Below are 2,500 nucleotides of genomic sequence, written 5' to 3' on the forward strand. Positions count from 1 at the left end.
ATATATATATATATATATATATATATATATATATATCAAACAATAAGCAACACGGATTTCAAAAGTGATTGCAGTACGCACGTTTCATGCTACTTCAATTTATTTAAGTAATGTGAGCATTACCTTAAATGCAATATGAAGAGCAATCTTCAGCTGCACGAAAAAATGTAGAAAAAAAGACATATTACAAATGTGGCAACATATTAAAACCAAGTGGGAGAGAGCAGAGGAAGAATATATAAGTCCATCTTGACATAGCAGGGTCTATCAGGCTAGTTTTTTTTCTACATTTTTTCGTGCAGCTGAAGATTGCTCTTCATATTGCATTTAAGGTAATGCTCACATTACTTAAATAAATTGAAGTAGCATGAAACGTGCGTACTGCAATCACTTTTGAAATCCGTGTTGCTTATTATTTGATTTTAATCACCCATCCTTTTGGGATGTGATATTCGGGTGCCTTCGCATAAGTACCATATTCAAGCCTTGAATCTATATATATATATATATATATATATATATATATATATATATATATATATATATACTTACAAGTGAGTACCCAAAAGGGATCTATTTCAAAACGGGGGCACCAGTTTTCATTTATGATGTTTTATGTAGTGTTTTTGGTACGGAAAGACTTTCAAACTTCGTATACTTATCTATTTTGTGTTATAGAACAGAAAAAAAAATTTTGTATTCGAATTTATTTCATGTAACAAATTGTCTTATTTCGATAATTTCTACTAATCACTGACGTCTATTCAGTTGAAAACAGTTAGCGCTGTAACGGTGTATATCGTATTAATCCCCTAACCCTAACCCTAACTAGACTGTTAACCGTAACCGTAACCCTAACCCTAAAACTAACCCTAACTCTAGAATCCAAACTCTAAAATTGTTACACACATAGATACGCACAGCGTAATTTATTATATAAACAATATATGCGTATAAATTACGATTAAACCGGATGAAATATGTCACAGGGAATAACATTTTTATGACCGCCCAGCAGTAACTCTATTCAGCTGAATAGACGTCAGTGATTGATTGAAATTACAGAAATACGACAACTTTAACATGGAATAACTTGCGATGTACGTTTTTTTGTTAAGAAGACTAAGAGTAAAAGATGTTTTATATGACACATTCTACCAGTGTCCCAAGTTTCAAAGTGTTTCGTTAGAGTTTCGTTAAGAAAATACTGGTGCCCCCGTTTTGAAATAGATCCCCCAAAAGTAACCGGAAACGTTCTCTGTGGGATAATCCCGTTGTTTAGGCTTCCATCACTAGAAACCACTTGATGCGATCCTCAGGCATCAGTCTACTGACAGGCATCGTAATGTGGGATCGTACAGCCACTTGGTGCCTCTTTGTTTTGCATTGCTTCTCCCGTGTTCATCGATGTTATATATATATTTTATATATATATATAAAATCATATATATATATATATGATTGTCTGGTATTTTTTTTTATAGTTATAAGCATGTTATAGTGCAATCCCTGAAGACGGGTCAGATGACCGAAAACAAGAGGTTATCAAAGAACATGGCCGACAGGATCCTCACGAAATATCTGGCTCCCGACCAAAATCCGATGAAGGTAGGTGTTTGGCATACATGTATGTATGTGTGTATGTATGTATGTATGTATGTATGTATGCATGCATGCATGTACATGTGTGTGTGTGTGTGTGTACAATGCCGAATATACAAACAAGAGATGTGTGTGTGTGTGTACAATGCCGAATATACAAACAAGAGATGTGTGTGTGTGTGTGTGTGTTAGTTTGTAGGACAGCTGCATTTTATACGTATAACTCTTTTACTCTTTTACTTGTTTCAGTCTTTTGACTGTGGCCATGCTGGAGCACCGCCTTTTTGGTCGAGCAAATCGACCCCAGGACTTATTCTTTAGAAGCCTAGTTACGGGGACATAAACACACCAGCATCGGTTGTCAAGCGATGTTGGGGGGGGGGGGGACAAACACGCACATACAAACACACATACACACACATACATATATATATATATATATATATATATATATATATATATATATATATATATATATATATATATATATATATATACATATATACGACGGGCTTCTCTCAGTTTTCCGTCTACCAAATCCACTCACAAGGCTTTGGTCGGCCCGAGGCTATAGTAGAAGACACTTGCCCAAGATGCCACGGAGTGAGACTGAACCCGGGACCATGTGGTTGGTAAGCTAGCTACTTAACACACAGCCACTCCTACGCCTATAAGAGAATATAATCTCAATGCTTTTGGTGTAAACACACTCGAAAGCAGATCACAGCCAAGGGAGACAACTCACACCAGATCCCTATTATTCGGAGCGACAGATATCAATGTTTGGTCATTGTTGTGACTTCTTAGTGCCGCGTGCCGACCAAAGGGGTTTACTGTGTGCTGTTTAACTGGCAATGATTATATGCCAAATGGTTTAAACAAACGACAACAGATGAAG

At 36.2% G+C, this 2,500-nt stretch overlaps 1 protein-coding gene across 5 annotated transcripts in view; it reads left to right on the forward strand.

Annotated features, from left to right (window-relative positions):
• The window catches only part of LOC106881742 (uncharacterized), a 59,021-nt gene that overhangs the window by 48,483 nt on the left and 8,038 nt on the right, over window positions 1–2,500 (forward strand). For all 5 annotated transcript variants that reach the window (XR_016239121.1, XM_089345830.1, XM_089345828.1 and 2 more), the window contains one exon: window positions 1,485–1,608. Coding sequence is in view for 4 of the 5 variants with exons in the window: in XM_089345830.1 (XP_089201956.1) it covers window positions 1,485–1,608 (124 nt within the window). In the remaining variant the exon portion in view is untranslated. The remainder of the gene's footprint in view (window positions 1–1,484; window positions 1,609–2,500) is intronic.

This window comes from Octopus bimaculoides, chromosome 30 (genome assembly GCF_046866305.1).
Source record: "Octopus bimaculoides isolate indiv1 chromosome 30, ASM4686630v1, whole genome shotgun sequence".
Lineage (NCBI taxonomy): Eukaryota > Metazoa > Mollusca > Cephalopoda > Octopoda > Octopodidae > Octopus > Octopus bimaculoides.